The sequence below is a fragment of the Jaculus jaculus genome, chromosome 9, assembly GCF_020740685.1.
Source record: "Jaculus jaculus isolate mJacJac1 chromosome 9, mJacJac1.mat.Y.cur, whole genome shotgun sequence".
Lineage (NCBI taxonomy): Eukaryota > Metazoa > Chordata > Mammalia > Rodentia > Dipodidae > Jaculus > Jaculus jaculus.
Genome location: NC_059110.1, coordinates 43,406,473 through 43,423,149, shown reverse-complemented (window position 1 = coordinate 43,423,149; position 16,677 = coordinate 43,406,473). Strand labels below are relative to the sequence as shown.

The window sequence follows — 16,677 nt, the reverse complement described above, 5'->3', positions numbered from 1 at the left end:
CTCAATAAAATGCAGTAGCCATGAGCTGCATGAGGTTTTGAGGATGTTAAATATGAGAAATACAAATTAAAATGTGCCATAAGTATAAAATATACACTCACACAACTTCTGAGTCTCAATAAAAGTACATGTGAGGTTTACATGTGGATTACATATTGAATGATGTTTGTATATTTTGGAGCTGGTAAAATTAAAATAACTTTTACCTATTATTTTAACCTTGTTATTATATATTTTAGAAATATAAAATTATACCTGTATACAACATTGTATTTGATTTTTTAACAATACTGATTTAAAACAATTTATTTCTTTTAAATCTAGAAACATGGAAAGAAATATGGTCATTTTCTTAAATCACAGGAATTTAATGGAAGTTCAGTTTTTATGTACTTAGAATTTCTGTCTGTACCTGAGTCTTAATTTTAGAGAGTGTTTCTGGGAAGCATGTCTGCGTGTGTGTGTGTACATATATATATGATATTTCATCCACTGTAAAATATGTCATCCTTATATATCTCTGATCTAAAATCATAATTAAATTAGTGATTACTAGAAAGTGGTAGAAATTTATTAATTGTGTGTAATCTATAGTAAACATTTGAGTGATTGTTTAGAAGGAAATAAGATAATTTTTCTTGAATTATTGAAAATACATTTATTATAATTCATGTTACATTTATTTTCAGGCTTGACAGCATGACAGGGTATTTCTATCATAAGTTATAATCTCAGATAATATAGGTTTAAAATTTGTCTAACATAAATTACAATAAAAACTAATAAATTCTTTTCACAGACTTTCATATAGAATGTGTTAACCTTTGAATGCATTCAACAATAAAAGTGGTTATAAATTTAAGCTTGAAATTCTATGTTGTGGTCCACTTCCTGAAGCCTGGCTACTGAGGGCTTGGTCCCCAGCTGGTAGAGCTCTGAAAAGGTGACTAGTTCATGTAGAGTACTCTGATCAGTGGCTTCATCTACTGGTGAGTTTACAGCTGTTGAGGTTATTAGGTAGTGAGCTATAGCTGAAGGAAGTAAGACACTATGGTTGTGCCCTTGAAGAGTATGTCTGCATGACCCCTTTTATTGTGTCTTTCTGTTTCTCTAATGCTATGAAGTGAGTGGAATCTTGCTTCACTCTTTCCTGCCACCATGATACTCTACCTCATGTCAGGCCCAATGTGTTGGAAACTTTGACCAAAGATAAAAACTTAAGAAGTCATGAGCCAAAAAAATCCTTCCTTCCTTTGGATTATTTTTCTCAGATACTCTGTTCACTGCCACATATGTGTACTAAATTTAATTTGTTTGTCATCAATACAAATAGTACTTACTTTGCACTTTTGTAGGTATTTCTGCTAAAAAATAAAGTTCATTAACATATAAGTAAAATTATAAATAAATATTATATATATAATAACATATAAGTAAAATATATTTAAATACATTAAAAGAAATTTAAGGAAACTGCAGTATCTGTCAATGGACTATGTAAATGTATCTAGTTTCCTATGTTCCTTTCCTGATTATTAAGAGTTAATGATGGAAGATAGTGCTTCATTGACTGAATATGATTATTTACATATGTCAATTAGTCTTTTTATGTAAGAAAACATGTCAGCTATCAAAAGACCAGAATACATTTCTGGTGTCATAACAATTTAATCTTTGAACAAACTCTTCATAACATCATCAGATTCATTGCTAAATGAAAGGCTTTGGTTCAACTGTAATTAGACATTACTTAAATAAAAGTTCTTTATATGAAGTGGCTCATTAATCATTTGAAAATTTTAAAACTTCATTTTTAAGTTTCATGAACCCCATAGAACTCCTTTAATGAAAAAGACAAACAGCAGCTAAGTATTCTATGAAAAGAATTAATCTTTAAACACAATATAAAGAATTATTATAATTTTGTTTGTTTCAGTATGAGATGACTATTATTCAAAGTAATGCTTTTCACAATAATATGTATAAATATAGAGAGAGTGAGGTGATTATCCCAAATGTTATATTGGACATGCTACTCTGTTGAAAAAGATGATTGGTAACATCTCCCTTCAGCCAATGTGTTTTAATTTAACTGGGCAGGTTTCAAAATATAATTTTGAGGGAGTTTGCTTTGTATCACTATACTCTGATATTTGTTGGGTTTCTAAAATAAAGCTAAAAATCTCACAGTTACAACAAATATAAAAATACATTTTTTTGTTTTGTTTTGTTTTTGGTTTTTCAAGGTAGTGTCTGACTCTATCCCAGGATGACCTGGAATTCACTGTGTAGTCTCAGGCTGGTCTCAAACTCATGGCAATTATCTATCTCTGCTTAATGAGTGCTGGGATTAAAGGCATGTGCCACCATGGACAGAAAAATACAATTAAAAAGATTCAGTTGGGTTACTTATACCTTAGTGATATTGCAGGGCACTTTATTAGGAAAATTAAGGTGAATATTTTATCTTAGTTGTAGGATTTTAAAATACCTTTCTTCATTTCTAGGAAGATTTGACTCTTTTCTTTTCATCTTGGTTACTCATCAAACACTGAGTTTAACATACAGAACCATCTATATGCATATTGTTCTTGCCTCAGATTTCACTTTGTTCAAGCATAAGTTGACTAAAGGCAATGGGTTAATTTTTCTGCAAAACAGAACAGCACTCAAAGCTCTCAATTATTACTGGTGCACATTTGTGTAGTCTGTACAAGTTGAGGCATTTTACAGACACCACTTGCTGGCATCAAAAACTTGCTGTCAGAATTTATGGATACAAGGTATTTTTTGTCACAAATGAAAAGTTTTGGCTGGGATATGTTTACTAGTATCTTAAAATTTAAAGCTTGTTTTTAATTATGCCATCCAAACTGCAGAATTAAATTACAGTTTTTCATGAAAATAACACCAAAGGGGATGATGATTCTTTTATTTTTAAATTTTATTTTGGAAAAGAATAGCTATTTGCCTTTTGCCTTCTTCCCAGCTTGCAACTATGTGGAATTAATTTAGAGCCAACTTGTAAAACTTTTAAATAAATTTATGGTATTAATTATGTTTATAATAAAAAGGAATCCACTTATTGTTTTTAAGTTCTATAGGTGTATAACTTTTTTGTTTGTTTGTTTTTCGAGATAGGGTTTCACTCTAGTCCAGGTTGACCTGGAATTCACTCTGTATTCTCAGGGTGGCCTCGAACTCCCAGCAATCCTCCTACCTCTGCCTCCCGAGTGCTGGATTAAAGGTGTGTGCCACCACGCCTGGCAGGTATATCAATTTTAATACTACTTATGCAACTAAGTTATTTTGTGACAGAGATACTCTTATTCTGGGGTGTGATGGATATTTTATTGAATGTGTATATTGGTAATAGTTCTTTATATTTCTAAAATTTTTAATTAAATGCAACCTCTCTGCTAGAATTTTTTTTCTATTCAAATTCTCCTAGCAGCTGAAATGCATGTCTAGAAGACATTGCTTCAAGAAAACAGTGTTGACAGTGGTTGTGCTGAGTACCAACACAGTTCAGGAGTTTCCAAGCCAACATAGAATTTAAATGCTTCTGAAGTTCAAACTTATTTTTTGTAACATTGTGCAGCAGAAGATTTTCTTTGCCTATTGTAACATTTTATTCAAAATGTAAATTAAAATGTGAATTTTAAGAATAAACTCATTAAAATTTGCCTTGTTATAATTACTAAATTTATCAGAATGGGAATAATTTTATGTTGTAACTATTTTCTCGTGTTAATTTTCAAAAGTATTTTTTATCATCAGCTAATCCCTGGAAATATAAATTATAGCATGAGAGATTGTTTTGTTTTATAAATAGAGGTGTGATGAGAGTATAATGACTTAGAGGATTAGAATTTATGGAACACAGGTAATTCTGATCATCTGAATTTGAGAATACAGAGGTTCTTTTTTATTAATGACAACGCTGAGGTGATATATAAGGATCTTTTCCTCCTGATCTAATAGATATTTCTTAGATAATTCCATCATAAGTGTCCCAAACAATACACTCAAATCAATCATTTCTATGTTGCCTTACATTGTGTACTAAACAAATGAACCTTAATACTAAAGAATAAAGAAGTTCTGAGACCCCATTCCTAATAAATGGATGTTTACTTTCAGTAACTGGACTGTCATTTACTGATATTTTGACAGATATATATATATATATCACCCAAATATTCTTTCAGTCATATCAGCATCTTTTGCATGTGCAAATAAAACTTTATTTGCAAGTAATGAAATAAATTACAATGTCTGTAATTTTGGCTTCCAAGGCTTTGCAATGCTTTTCATAAAATTAAATTTTCTTTTTACATATTCTTTGCGGTTGATTTTTCAGTAAAGAAGTAATAATTCAGATTAATATATTTATTACGATGATTTCTTCAAGTTTGGATTTAAATTTCATTGTCAGTATTCACAAGAGTCATGGGAAAACTGTATACTCCTAATTTATTAATAACAGGTAGAATTTACTTCAGGATCTAAATTTCTTTTCCTTTCATTATTCAATAATAATAATAATAATAATAATAATAATAATAATGATGTGAGGCTTACACCTTTCTAATAGTTGAACTGCAGTTCTGAAACATCCTACAAAATTGGCCTATGTTTTATAAGTTGCTTTTAAGTGATATAATTTATATTACATATTCTTATTACTTTATTGCTTTGCTCTTAAAATATGATCATTACCTTTACTTTCCTTTTCAGAATTTTCAATTTTCTTCTTCCCTAGAGAGAGAGAAAAAAGAAGTAATCACTTTAAATATATGGTTTTCTTACTCTTAGATAAAAAGCTGACGATACATCTCAATATCACGGGAAGGGAGTAAGTAGTCAGGTCTGTCCCACTGAAAGTTGTAAAAGAATCCTTATGTGTGAGAAGATGGGTTCTACCTGTCACCTGCAGGCTGAGGCCTTAGTTATTCAGTCCTTGACTTGAGATTGTGATTGTGTGTGTGTGTGTGTGTGTGTGTGTGTGTGTGTGTGCGCGCACGCGCGCATGTTTTAAAGAAGTCTAAGCTATACACAACAGGAAAGCCATCTTGATTTTCATTCTTTTTAGGAATTAAAGATTTGATGTTGTTTAGTGGACTCTCAATGAAATGAAATTAATAAAAACAATGCAAACACAGGATAATACTAACAACCAGGGAATACAGTTACCAATGTAGAGTCCTGCTTGGTTCATGATCCTCTCTACTAAGCTTTACAGATAAGAATGAGAAGGAAACCAACATTTAATGAGTGACAATTATGCAGTACAGATATGATGTGCTATTTTATTTTCTTCTCATAAAAGGCTTTGGGAAAGTCATTATATCTGTTCTGTGGATGAAAAAAAACTGGCAATTTGAGTAGTTTAGGGATTTTATGCCAATAAAAAAGTTACACAGCTAAATAGAAACTCAGATTCACATACTATTATAACAACTCAGTGTTATATCATTGAGAAAGTAATTATTTACCTGATTCTGTGTCTTCTGATATTGCTTATTGGGGGAAAAAATAAACAAAATATTTAAATAAAAGTAAAATTAAAATATATCAATATTTTATTTATTAGCAGAAAATTAATTTTATTTTGAAATATTCCTGTTAAGTCATAATAGGCAAATGTGTTCAAATTGATAAATAAATGTACTTATAATATTTCTCAAGACTGTAACTAAGTACCTACTATGAAAATGGAACCATTATCAAACTAACTTAAAATTGTCTAATATGGTGAAGATCATTAAATTTAAGTTGGTTATAATTTATAATAAAAATATACAAAGTTATAATAATGTCAAATAAATAATAAATTTTGATCCTTAAGGATGCACACATTCATTCATTGAATATGATCATATTTTCACATATAATATGCTGTGCCAAGTAAGACAGTATATGGGAGAGGTTGAAAACTATACCAGAATTACACTTAGTTCCAGGTGACATATTTGCCTTTAATGTGAAGCATAAAACTAGAACTAGTCTTTCTTTTTTTTTTCATTTAGTTAATTCAAAAAGTAAGATTATTTCTCAGTATAATCTAGCAAATTTTATTCTCCTCATAAAATAGTTCAGATTAAATAAAGCTTATCTGAAAATATAAGAAATATGTCTCTTGGAATATCAATGTTTACTACAAACTCAATTAATAGAGTTATGTTATATAGATTTTTTTGGAAGTTACTGCCATGATTCAAAAAATGTTTGAAATATTTTTACAATAAGGTAGATAATGAATTGTTTCAAAATAGTAAGCTTATATGACTAATATTAAAATTTTAACCTAAACCCCTTGCTTTTAGTAATGTTATTAACATTATTAGTGATAGCACAAGTTAAATAAAGTAAATGTTTTCTTCAATATAGAGGCAATGTTTCAAAATTCAGGTGAGTTTTAAATCTCTTCTGAAGAAATTATAGCTGCGCTTTTAAGGAATCTCTCATAACTCTAATAAGAAAACACATTAGTGCTTGGCATTTAAAAAGTTGAGCTACAACTGTTAGGTATATTCTTTACTGAGTTACTTATCCTAAGTTAAGTGTTGGCTATATTTTGATATTGTTTAGTAAACAATTTTATTGTTTACAGGGCTATTTTTATTATAATTTGAAACATCAAACAATGATTTTGAATCACTAAACATAACATGAACCTTTGAAAAGTAAAAGGGTAATCTGTTAGCATAATTGTGCAAGTCTATTAGGAGTCACACTGTAACTATCATGGTAGCATTAGTGCACTCTTCATATTGGGTGTATTTAATGAATCCTAACAGAAGTAGAACAAGACAGAAGAAAGGTGCAACTATTTGTTTTGTTCCACAGATACCAATTTGTGATAAATGTGTTAGTTACAGGACATGATGACAAAAAAAAAACAACAAAAAACCAAAAACATTTTGGGCATTCCTCACATATTGTATTATAGTGCAATGGACTAAATGATAGAAACACATGTCCAAGGGTTGCTAAGTAGAATATACACAATGTTCCTTGTCAACCAAAGTCCACTATAGAAGTAATGTTGCAGTGGCCATAACATTAATAAACACATATGCTTCACTTACAGTTTAAGAAAAATCATACAATTAAAATAACGCATGCAATCAAATTCTCTTAAAATTCTAAAATGCTACACTTACTTGAAGATGGTTTAGGTTTATCTAGAAAGTGAAAAAAAATAAATGAGTGCTAATTTTCTATCTGTTGTTGGTATCCCCAAGTTTAAAGCAGTGATAAACAACTCTGGAGGGCAGACTGACCAGTAGTGTATAGCCATTACAGCATACCTTCCTGGAGGGAGGAAGGAAGCTCAGGAGACTCGGGAAGTTGGCAAGTCTGGGTTAAAGCTTGCAAGTAGATAGTGTAAACAACTACTTGGGAAGAGAGTCTGACCAATTAAGTTGTCTACAGGTTGTGTAGTGTGATGGAGATATGCAGCTTTGGTGAGTGGCCACCTAGGCTAGTGTGAGATTTTCTATGAAGTAGCTGCCTTTGAGTCACCCATGCTTCTTAAACAGTCCCTCATTCTGCTTTGTAAGCAATCCAAATATACTCAACTCACCAAAACTTGTTTTGGTGCAATCATACTTTGGTCTGTTATTTATACCCTAGCTGGAGTGAATTGATATGTGTTTGAGTTGCCCCAGAGAAAATGTTTCTCACGATAAGCACATATAGCTTGCTGAAATATTTTAAAACATCAAAAATCAGTATAATAAAAGACATTAATATTAAACATAGCTAATACCAAATTTGTGGAAGGAATTGTAAATCATAAAAGCAAAGTTAGTTCGTTAATTTTACTCTATAGTGTAACATGTTTGGTAACCCCTTATTGATTGACTATAATACCACAGACCTTATTTCAGCTACAGTAGACTTTATGATAAATCACAACAGCAGCAAAAACTAAATGGTATCAATAAACCAAATAAACAGTGGCTGCATATGATGTTTGGATTTTCAGATTTAAAGAAAGAGACTATAAGCTAAAAGGGCAAAATACCTATTTTTATAGATATAAATTTTTTTTCTTCATGTTCTGTCTTTTCTAAAGAGAGAAGTCAAAATTCACTGACATAAGGCACATTTGTACAAAACATTTCTTATTTGTACTTTAGTAGATGGTCCTTAGTTTACATGAGAAGTAAACTGCTCCTGCACTAAATTTAGGAAACTGGTTAGAAGCATATTTCCGTATTATACTTTATACACATGGCTAAGTTTCACAGGACACCCCAAAATGGTTTTCTTCTCTCTGCATGCTGAAAGACATTGTCACAGTCCATGTGGGTTATAATGTTAAGGACAGAATAAGGTGGAGAGTTATTAAAAGAAGTTTTCTCTTTCTTGAGTGATGATTGTCATTTCTTGAGTACATGTGAAGGCAGATGACATTTTCCCTCAGCATTTTACCAACTTTTATTTTTACCCTTCTGAGTCCTAGTTTCCTTCTTTCCATGTCAGAAGAAATGTAGGGCTAGACATTGGATTCCTTTTTTAAAGAAATATTTACTTATTTATTTATGAGAGAGAAAGAGAGGCAGATAGAGAATTGGAACACCAGGGCCTCTAGCTACTGCAATCCAACTCCAGATGTATGTACCACCTTGTGCATCTAGCTTACATGGGTCCTGGGTAATCAAACCTGGGTACTTTGGCTTTACAGGGAAGTGCCTTAACCACTAAGCTATCTCTCTAGCCTTGCATTATGTTCTGATTTAATATTTAATATAGACTCTTTGCTCTCATTTCCCAGGCACAGGTGAAACTATCAGAGCCAAATTTCAGTTAGTTCTTGAATGTGGCAAATGGAATCAAAATAGGCAAGCAACTGATGATCCTCTAAGCACTGTGAAAATATTCAGAATAAAAGTTGTTAAAGGACATTTCTCTTCTTCATCAAAAATAGAATTTTAAACAAAGTCATGCAGGATGGATATTGAATGGAGTAGAGAATATTAGTAATTAAGTACATAACTGGGCCTTGAGAGTTCATTGATGTGACTTTCTTTCCTTCTCTCCTGAACTAAAGAATTCTTGAAGTTATCATTATTTTTTTCCAGCATATGCACCAACTAAGAAGTAGGTGGAAGGATATAAAAATATATAATAAGAATAAATTATATATTAGTAAATTAATGGTGAACAAAATTCAAGAATAAAGTTCTATGAACTGAATTTTCATAAAATTATGATAAATGGTGTGAAAGTAAGTGCCTAAAAATTTAATGCTCAAATTAAAAAAAAATCTCATCAGAGGAGGATTAAAAAGACATATATATATTGTGACATATATATATATATATATATATATATATATATATATATATATATATATATATATATATATATATAGTGTGTGTGTGTGTGTGTGTGTGTGTATGTCTCAGGTTCTAAGTTATATGTATGTATCACCAAAGCTCAAAAATATTGATGCCAACCTATAAAAACATAGGAAAATACACATGCTTTCCATAGTCATTTTTGAAAGTATCTACCACTTGAGACTATCACACCTACAAACTGAAGGAGGTTCTTCGAGGTCTAACTCATAAGGAAATTATACTATTTTACTAATTATACTATTTTAGTAGATGAATTAAAAACTGCTTAGAATTTTGTCATTTTTTGGAATTCTAAAAGCCAAAAGCCATTCACAAAGAAACAAATGTAGGTAAAAGCAAATTTGTAATATATTTCACTAAAATATCCTCTCATTTCCCATTACTTTTCATTATGTCTCTTTAAAAGATGTGCTACCTACCCTAACATCATCTGTAACGCTCATGGACTCAATTGTTTAGTATTAATAGCAGTGGTACTACTTCTAGGCTTTTTTTCTGTGCAAATATCATGAATTACTAATTAGTAGTATAAAATTAAAATGTTAAATTAAAGTCATAGCAATGGAATTAATTTTTCACTTACAAAGATAATTTACCCATAGGCCACACTAGAAACAAGCCTCTAAAAATATAGAGCTGGAGAGATGGCTTAGTGGTTGAGGTGCTTGCCTACAAAGCCTAAGAACTCATGTTTGACACTCCAGATCCCACAAAAGCCAGGCACCTAGGGTGATGCAAGCGTGTAAGGCTGCACATGCGCACAAGATGGCAGGGGTATCTGGAGTTCAAGCAGTGGCTGGAGACCCTGGCATGCCACTTCTCTCTCTCTGTCATAAAAAAGTATTTTATTTATTTATTTGACAGATAAAGAGGGAGAGAGAGAGAGAGAATGAATTGGGCACACTAGGACTTACAACCACTGCAAATGAACACCAGACACATGCACCCTCTTGTGCATCTGGCTAACATGGGTCCTGGGGAATCGAACCTGGATCCTTTGGCTTTGCAGGCAAATGCCTTAACAATTAAGCCATACCTCCAGCCCATAAAAATTATTAAAATAAAAAATATAAGCAAATTGTTAACATTGAAGTACATGATAGGCCTTAGATTTTCTTTCTTGCTGGTTTTGGCTAGGGTATGGGGAAATATACTAATTATATTAGTGAAAAAAATATAAGATAAAAAATGCTTATAAATTTTAGTACAATTTATGTATTTGGGGCACAAAATATTGAGCTGATTTTCCATAATCCCTAAATATCCACAACATAATGAAATATTCAAGTGTTGTTGGGATAGAGGGCATCATACTTTACAGTGTGAATTAGAGGAATATTTGCTGTAGTTATGAATTTACTCAATGGATGGAAGAGAAAAAATGTGACTAAGAGATGACATGAAAAGGTCACTTTGCTTCTCATGGACTAATGATTTATAATTTATATGGATAATTATTTTCCCAAATTCTATTTTATCCTAATAAAAAACACTTAACTCTTATCTATCTGATTATTTAACTTTAAAAAATAATACAGTTTTTGTTTGATGATATTTTATGAGTAAGAAATGGGACCTCCTGATAGCCTAGGATTTCCATCTGGGAATAAAAAAAATTACAATAAGTGGTTTAGGATGTCAACTGAGTTGAAGATGAAAAAGTGTTCTTTCTCCTGACAACAGTGTCTCCAAAGTTGCAAAAGAATGTGCTTTTCTCTTGTGTCTGACAGAATGTAATGAGACATTTACTGAACTTACTTTAATGTCATATGTTCTACTGAGCATTTAAGGTAGATTTAAAAAATATTTTATATATTTGTTTGAGAGAGAATGAGGAAGAAAGAGAGAAAGAATGGGAGCTCCATGGCCTCCAGCCACTGCAAAGGAATTCCAAATGCATGAACCACATTGTGCACCTGGCTTATGTGGGTACTGGGGAATCAAATCTGGGTCCTCAGGACTCACAGGCAAGTGCCTTAACTACAAAGCCATCCCTCCAACCATTAAGACAGATTTTAAATGTTATGTAAATACACAACTGTCTGTCTGAGGTGCTGTCAGGAAAGAAATTATATCTGCTAATTTATAAATTATTAAATTTTAGATTTCTGAGATTTTAAGATGTGAGAAAATATAATTTGAAAGTAAGAGAAAAATATCTAAGAGTACATGACAGTTAATGTATCATATAGATTTGCTTATAAATTACAAGTATGTTAGGTTAATCACATTCCAAAAAACAAAAGTAAACACACTTCAGGTTTTACTCTTTGATTATTTGTTTAGCTATTCGCAATATTTAAAAATTTTAGAATTTATGGCATTAAATGAATACATGCTTTATACATACTTGTGGATACCATCATAACAAAGTTTATACAAGGGAAGGAAAGTACAAAATAATTTATTTACCATGTTTTTCTACTATTACAGTTTGTCCCTTCTTGAGGCCTGTTTCTTCTGTGACTGGAGAAATGGTAGCACAAAATTTGAATTCATCAGAACAAAACAATGCCATATATAAACCTTGATATATGTTTGTATCCAAATGACATCAATGAAAATAAAATATCTTTATCAATAAATTAGCAAATTTTCATTTCTATTAAAATTGAAAAAACTGCATATGAAGTCTTCTGTGCAGATATCTTTCTTTTTAAAACTATTTTATTTATTTGTTTGAGAGAGAAAGAGGCAGAGAGAGGGAGAAAATGGGTGTGCCAGGGCATACAACCACTTCAAACAAACTCCAGATGCATGCACCACCTTTTGCATATGGCTTACATGGGTCCCGAGGAATCAAACCTGGTTCCTTTGGCTTTGCAGGCAAGTGCCATAACTGCTAAACCATCTCTCCAGCCCCAGATATCATGCTATAGGAGTGTTGCTAACTTAACTCATCCTGTAACCTGCCAATATAAATACTTCCATTTCTTCATTGCCGCTAACTGTATTCATCTACACTGAGGCATTTTTTTATATGACCTTCTTTGTTTCCACCGGAATTAAGTAAGAACAGCATCCTTTTATCTTTCTTGTGCTAAGGCTCCCTGGGAACCCATGATTAGCTTGGGGAACCCAAATTCCTTATTTGGAACCTTTGAGGAAGAAGGGGTGGTATCTATCTACATGAAATGTCTTTTGCCTTTGATGATTTTGTAGAATAAAAATGTTGAAGTCAAAACACAGAAACAAACTTAAACTTCTGAACTATACTTTACTGGAAATAAATTGGTTGGCAAAATATTCTACTGTGAAAAAGTTTAATTTTGTATAAAAGAATTTACAGAGCATGAAGTTTGTACCGCAAGAAAGAATTGTGGAAAGAAGACATGCAGTGAATCAGATACTAAATCCAGTATCTCAGACTTTCACATAAAGAAGACTAAGTTTTGAGACAGAACAAAATACCAGGATTTAAGTCAGGCATGGTGAAGCACGCCTGTAATCCCAGCATTCAAGAAGCAGAAGTGAGAGGGTTACCATGAGTTTGAGACAACCCTCAGACTTCATAGAGAATTCCAGGTGAAACTGGGCTATAACAAGGCCCTACTTCATAAAACCTAAATAAAAAAAAACTTAAAAAAAAAACAATAAAACTAGGGTTTGATTTTAAAATTTAGTTAGAATCTTTCAAAGTTCTTCATTAGGTTTTGCTTTGGTCAACACAGGCAATCATTCCTTCCTCCTTGCCCTCCAGTACTACTGATCATATTTATGTTCCTGGCAACATATATATATATAGACATATACATACATACATACATACACATACTCACATGAATACAAACACATATATAAACACACATATATATGTATATATTTCAATATGTATATTGAGACAAGATCTCATTTAGCTGAGATTAGCTCACCACTAGTTATCTTGTTTCCATCTTTCCAGAGCTGAGGCAGGGATGTGGGTGCATGTGACACTATCCTTGGCTAGGGTCTCATGATGAATCAAATAAAACCAAAGAAAATATGTTGCAGAATGATTTTTTGATAGACAGTTGTAAAATGCAGGCAAAAGTTTTCCCAAGATTTGTTTAGATAAAAAACAAACAAACAAACAAAAAAAAAAAAACCCAGAACATTTAATGTCTCATGTCCTGGCTTAATTCTATTAACAGCATAAAGTAAACCATGGATGGAATGCCTGGAATCAGTAAGGCCTGAGTAGTTTAACAGTAAAATTCATATTGAATTAGTTCAAATAAAAACTTTAAGTTTCTATTCTTAAATAAAACATAACTGCTAATCTTATTTGGTAAATACCGAATCTTTCTTTACAAGTATATGGTTTTACATCTGCTTTCTCAAAATGTAAAACAAGCAGTAATGAAGAAAAGAATGAAAAGGGGCAATGATGGAGAAGAAAAGGGGAGTGAAGGATTCAGGCACACATGCCATTCTTACACCATTCTTCAGACTCAGGGAGACTAAAGTGACCATCTCTGAATGATCTTATCTGAATGACAGATTTTGTGCAGTTGCCCAGGGACAGGAAAGTACAAATCAGAATGTACAGCTGCTCACCTGCATGTGGCAGAGCTGGTCTATGTGCTAAGGTAACTCTCTGCTCGACAAAGTGTCTGTTTGCATCCTACCATCAAGCTCTTAGTATGAGCCACACAAAGATGAAGACTAAAATGGCAGCAGTCTTTAGAAGCAGGCGATTTGAGGCATGAATTATTGTAAGGAACTTTAGTTGTGACTACCTACTCCTCCTTTTTCTTCTAACCAAGACAGGAAGAGACAACCTAATGTTACCAATACCACCTGTACATACCTGGTTTATCATGAGAAACAGCCTTTTCTGGTTTTGCTATGTCCTGTTCTGAAAATATTGAAAAGTGACTATTTTCAGATATTTATCATAACATTTTACACAGTGAATGTTCTCTGTGAATCAGGTCAATGATTTATACAAGAGAAAATTAAATTTATTTCCATAGGGGAAACTTGTTTCTAAACTCTCATGTCATCTGTTTCATAAGAAGGACTTAAATGTTTTGTTTCAGGAAGACGATATATAAATTCTTATTTTGCTTTCAGCAGATATATTTTTAAAACCCGACAATGCATAAATGTACAAGTACAGATTTAACTATATAAGTTTGGAAAAATGAACATGTTCTTTAGAAACATTCTCAGAGCATTAGAGATGACATTAGTATACATACTGTGTATTTGTCCTTTATCAGATGAAGCTGAAAACAATAAGGAATTCATACATTAACTTACCCAATATAATACTGTAGCTAAAACTGATAAATACAACTTTTAAATGGTAATAGGTATATTTAACTAGGTTCTTTAAATTATGTTAAGATCTGGCTGGAAAAATATTTTATTCAATAAAACATACTCAGTTACAGTAAATGAATGCTATTAGGAAAGTAAATCATAAAACAGTATATCAGCATGTATAAATTTCTTTATATTATAAACATTTTGTTACAATAGCAACAAGGCACAAGCTCTGATCAGCTGCCAGGTAGGCTTTTAAGAGAAAGAAGGCATAGCAGAGCCATAGAGATATCTATATCTCATTCTTGAATTTGTTAATATAGAAGGATTTTCCATAGAACTTTTTAATGAAGGAATACTTTTCATTGAGCTTTAGTACTTTTAAAAACTTGCCTTAAGTCAGGAGGTAATTGGTATCTAAATAAGAACTTGAGCATTAAATGGCAATTTAAACTAAAACAACAACAACAACAATCACCCTGTTTTTAGGTCAGCATTACCTGTCAATAAAAGGACAGATTAGAATAGGATAAGTTCTTAGGAGTACCCAGCATCTTGAAAATAAACAAAAGCAGGTATGGTGTAAAACCCTAGTTCCAATATTTATTACCTTGAAAATCTTGACAATATGACTCATTTTCTGAATCTGATTTAGCAAATTGTTTCCATAAACACTGCATATGGATAAGTGTTGTATGGTATATTCTCTTCAAGAGGAAAGTAAATTGTTTCCGTAAGCACTGCATATAGATAAGTGTTGCTGTTTGGCATGCTACCATCATGAGAAAAGTGAGAGCAGAGTGTTTATCCTTAGGTCACCTTGTCTTTCTCTTCAAACCCACACAGTCCATACCTTTGCACTTTTATGACTCTTTGGCCATTGTTGGAAATAATGTCACAAAATTAACATGATCATACTTAATTTCCTAAGATCACAAAGGATGTTTTCTAAGACCTGGTATCACTTCTGAGTGTAATGTACTGCAAACTCATCTTTTAATCAATGAGGCATCCTGAGTTTGCCTCATTCAATACTGCAAAATCATGCAGGGAAGTAGAATAGAAACATAAATAATGAAAGACTTTGTATCCATTCATCTTTGGAAAGCAATGCTTAGAAAGTACTATTACCTGGTTTTGCTTCCTTTTTGAGTTGTTGCTCTGTGAGAAGAAAAATACAAAGAATTTCTGAAAAACTTAACTAGAGTTAAATTTAGTTTTGAAAGTCATTTGTTTAATGTAGTGGAAAATGAAGAATTTTACTAAAATTTGTCTGATTTCATGCTGCTTTGCTAAGGAAAATTTATTAAGCACCTAACAGTTAGAAACACAATATACCCTTGTGTGTCATTAAATTATTGCTTGCTTCACCAACAGTGAGTTGGTGACTTGAACCCAAATTACCTGCTTATTTTCAAGATAAATACAGATAATGTTAGATAAACTAAATAACAAGAATAGGAGGACATTATTTGAAACATCCAATTGTTATCTGGATTTAGACAAGTGCTTTTATGATTTGCATGTGTCTCCTAAAAGATATGTTGCATCCTAGCCATCAATATATCAGATGTGATCTTGTTAGGAAATAGGAGAGATGCAGATATAATTAATTTAGAAGAGGTTTTACTAGGGTATATTGTTCCTTATAAGGAAGAGACACACAGGGAGACAGTCACATGTGATGGTGGTGGCAGAGATAGAAGTGATCTTGGAGAAGCTAAGGCACACACAGGGACTGCTGGCAGTCACGAGAAGCTAGACATGCAAAGAAGAGTTCTCTCAAGTTTGAAGGGAGGGTTGGCCAGCCTTCTGGATTCTGGGATGGAATATATTTCTATTGTTTTAAAGAACAGACTGTGATACTTATATTCAAGAAAGCTCATAGAATTTGGCATCCAAAAGTAGGGTGCCTCTGTAACAAGTGCGTATAAATATGCAAGTAGTCTGCAAATCACATAAATGAGTAAACACTGGAAGTTTTGATGAACTTGGTGAAAAGAATCTAAATTGCCTTGTGGAGACTAATACTGGCAGAAATACTGGCTTT

At 32.1% G+C, this 16,677-nt stretch overlaps 1 protein-coding gene across 1 annotated transcript in view; it reads right to left on the bottom strand.

Annotated features, from left to right (window-relative positions):
* Window positions 1-16,677, bottom strand: part of Trdn (triadin) — a 444,085-nt gene that overhangs the window by 27,978 nt on the left and 399,430 nt on the right. The window contains exons 28-34 of the mRNA XM_045159783.1: window positions 15,759-15,788; window positions 14,561-14,587; window positions 14,167-14,214; window positions 7,170-7,190; window positions 5,499-5,522; window positions 4,723-4,761; window positions 1,341-1,364 (exon numbers count right to left, since the gene is read on the bottom strand). Of these exons, the coding sequence (XP_045015718.1) occupies window positions 1,341-1,364; window positions 4,723-4,761; window positions 5,499-5,522; window positions 7,170-7,190; window positions 14,167-14,214; window positions 14,561-14,587; window positions 15,759-15,788 (213 nt within the window). The remainder of the gene's footprint in view (window positions 1-1,340; window positions 1,365-4,722; window positions 4,762-5,498; window positions 5,523-7,169; window positions 7,191-14,166; window positions 14,215-14,560; window positions 14,588-15,758; window positions 15,789-16,677) is intronic.